This window comes from Myotis davidii, unplaced genomic scaffold (assembly GCF_000327345.1).
Source record: "Myotis davidii unplaced genomic scaffold, ASM32734v1 scaffold62, whole genome shotgun sequence".
Classification (NCBI taxonomy): domain Eukaryota; kingdom Metazoa; phylum Chordata; class Mammalia; order Chiroptera; family Vespertilionidae; genus Myotis; species Myotis davidii.
This window is the reverse complement of record NW_006295180.1, coordinates 926,189-928,517: the sequence shown is the minus strand read 5'-3', so window position 1 is coordinate 928,517 and position 2,329 is coordinate 926,189. Positions and strand designations below refer to the sequence as shown.

General features: G+C 43.7%; 1 protein-coding gene across 2 annotated transcripts in view; it reads left to right on the top strand.

Annotated features, from left to right (window-relative positions):
• Positions 1-132: 132 nt before the first annotated feature.
• JARID2 (jumonji and AT-rich interaction domain containing 2) overlaps positions 133-2,329 on the top strand; it is a 283,368-nt gene continuing 281,171 nt past the window's right edge. Inside the window, exon 1 of one of the 2 annotated variants that reach the window (XM_006769707.2) lies at positions 133-725. In XM_006769707.2, coding sequence (XP_006769770.1) covers positions 681-725 — 45 coding nt within the window. In that variant the 5' untranslated portion in view covers positions 133-680. The remainder of the gene's footprint in view (positions 726-2,329) is intronic. The other variant, XM_015567803.1, reaches the window with a different exon arrangement.

Genomic DNA, 2,329 nt, shown 5'->3' with positions numbered 1-2,329 from the left:
CGCCGGGGTAGGCGGGAGCCCGGTGGCTTAGCTGTGGGAGTTTTCGGCTGCCGCCCGGCGGGGAATTGCCCGAGGAGCCCTAAGTTGTATAAAAGCAGAGTCCATTTAAAGTTGGGCTGGATCGCCTCTCTCTCATTGGTTAGGGGGCTTGGAAAAAAGAGACTCGGCGAGCTCTCGCTGTGGTGCTGCCGCCGCCGCTGGAGTTGACTCTTCTGCTCGCACTGCTGCTGCAGCACAAACGTGACTTCCAACATTTATTTATCTTTGCCTTTTCTTCTCCAAGATGTAACTACAGATCAGACACTAAGGACCTTCACGTTTCGCTGATGTAGTTTTTGGAGGAAAAAGGGGGGGCAGTGAAGGGCGTCGGTTTCTTTTTTTTTGTGTGTGTGTGTGTTTCGGGGGAAATTTTCCATTATGGGTGTTTTACTAAAGTGAATTTTTTTTGTTTTGTTTTGTTTGTTTGCTTCGTTCGTCTTTGGCTCTTTTTTTTTCCTTCCCAATTTCGGATTTATTTCAAGACGAATCGGGCTTTGGGGGAAGAGGAAGAAAAGTCGGATTACAAGAACAACCACCACCAACAACAATAAAAACCACCAGGATATTTTTTTGCAAATTTCTGACGGCTTTAAATTCATGAAGCAATTGTCCCCCTTTGCAATCAGCATTTGGATCTCAGAATGAGCAAGGAAAGACCCAAGAGGAATATCATTCAGAAGAAATACGTAAGTGCTCCTAACAACATATCCTTTGACTTGCAGTTTTAAGCAATGGCTGTGAATGTCAAGTTTACAGATAATTCTGCAGCGGAAGGGTTTTAAACACAGCGTCCGATAAGGCTGTTTCTTTTCTTTTCTGACAGAGGGCTTTTCAAGCAAAGTCGTGCCTGCCTAGTTTTGATGAAAAAACGTATTGGTGTAGAGATACTTCAAGTGAATACATTGACCTCGAATGACACAACCATAATCTAGTTTTAGATGAAAGGCAAGGGATTTTGGTGGAGCTTGGGAATGGGGTGGGGGCTGTGGTACTGTAACTAAACTGCATTCTCGGTCAGGTTTGCCCCCATATTGCACTTTGCATGCAAAGAAGTGTGTGTTATTATTAATGTTTTTCGAAAATCGTGTAGCGTGTGTGTGTTGGAAGCCCTTTAAGTTGCAGTCGAGTGTCCGATTATGGCGATCTCCTTCCTTGCACTGGCACATCAAATTTAATGTATGTGGTCGTTTTGGCTTATCTGGCTCACAACATAAACCAGTTGGGAATCATGTTACAGCGAATGCATTTGTTGGGATTGACTTTAATAATGGGACTGGTTTTGTTTAAAAATTCATGATTTCCAGTTTTAGGGGAAAGAGACATACAATATAGCTAATGTTTTTAAGTAGGCATGTGAATGCCTATGTGACTACAAATAATTCTCCCTGTAACTGGTTTCTGAAATTGGGTGATTATTCAGAGATTTAAATGTTTTGGAATAGTTAAATTTGTATTATACATAGTACAGCTACGTTTTGATTGGCATGGGGAATGTTTGTTTTGTGTGTGGTTGCTTTTTTTTTTTTTTTAAGTTTAGGGGAAGGAGGGTGGAAGGGGGACCGAGAGGGATTAGCCAAATATGCACTGGAGTGATTGGTGATTAGCTGCGTGCTTTAAATCAAAGAACCCATTTTAAAAAGAAGGCCAAGTGAACATACATTAGAAATAATGCAACGTTATAAGAAAGTTTTATTTGACCCGAGACGACAAATTGGTGTTAATATTTTCCCTTTTTGAGCAGTGTGATGTGTGCAATGGGAGATGACCTTCGGGCACGGGTTTTGTAAATATATTTAATGTAAAAGCTGAATGCCTTATTGAGAGTGCTGATCCTAATGTAGAAACGTAAACTTCAACTAAGAAAGAAATGCAAGGATAAATAATCAAGTCCTACTTTTAAAAAACTGTTCCCTTAAAAATTTAAGAATTAAAATACATCCGCATTGCAGAGGGCCGGGTAGAATGCAAAGGACTAGTTTAAATTCAGGCTGTAGAAACTGCATGGAGACACCCTTGCTTTGGAGCATGGACGCCTTCCCAGGGCACGTCCGATTCGGGTGCAGCGACAAAGCAAATGGGGTAGAACTTGGACTAGGACCGCCCTCCGCCCCCATCCCAGACCTCGCTAAGTTGGAGAGCAGTGTGGGGTGGGATTTTTTGTTGCTGGTGGTCAGCGAATCGTGTCGAGTCCGGGCGTCCGGCCGCAAGCTCGCGGCTGGCTGTGGCCGCAGGAGGCGAGCACGAGTTAAGGTTCGGGGAGCAGAGCTCGTGCGCCGGACGAGCTCCAGAC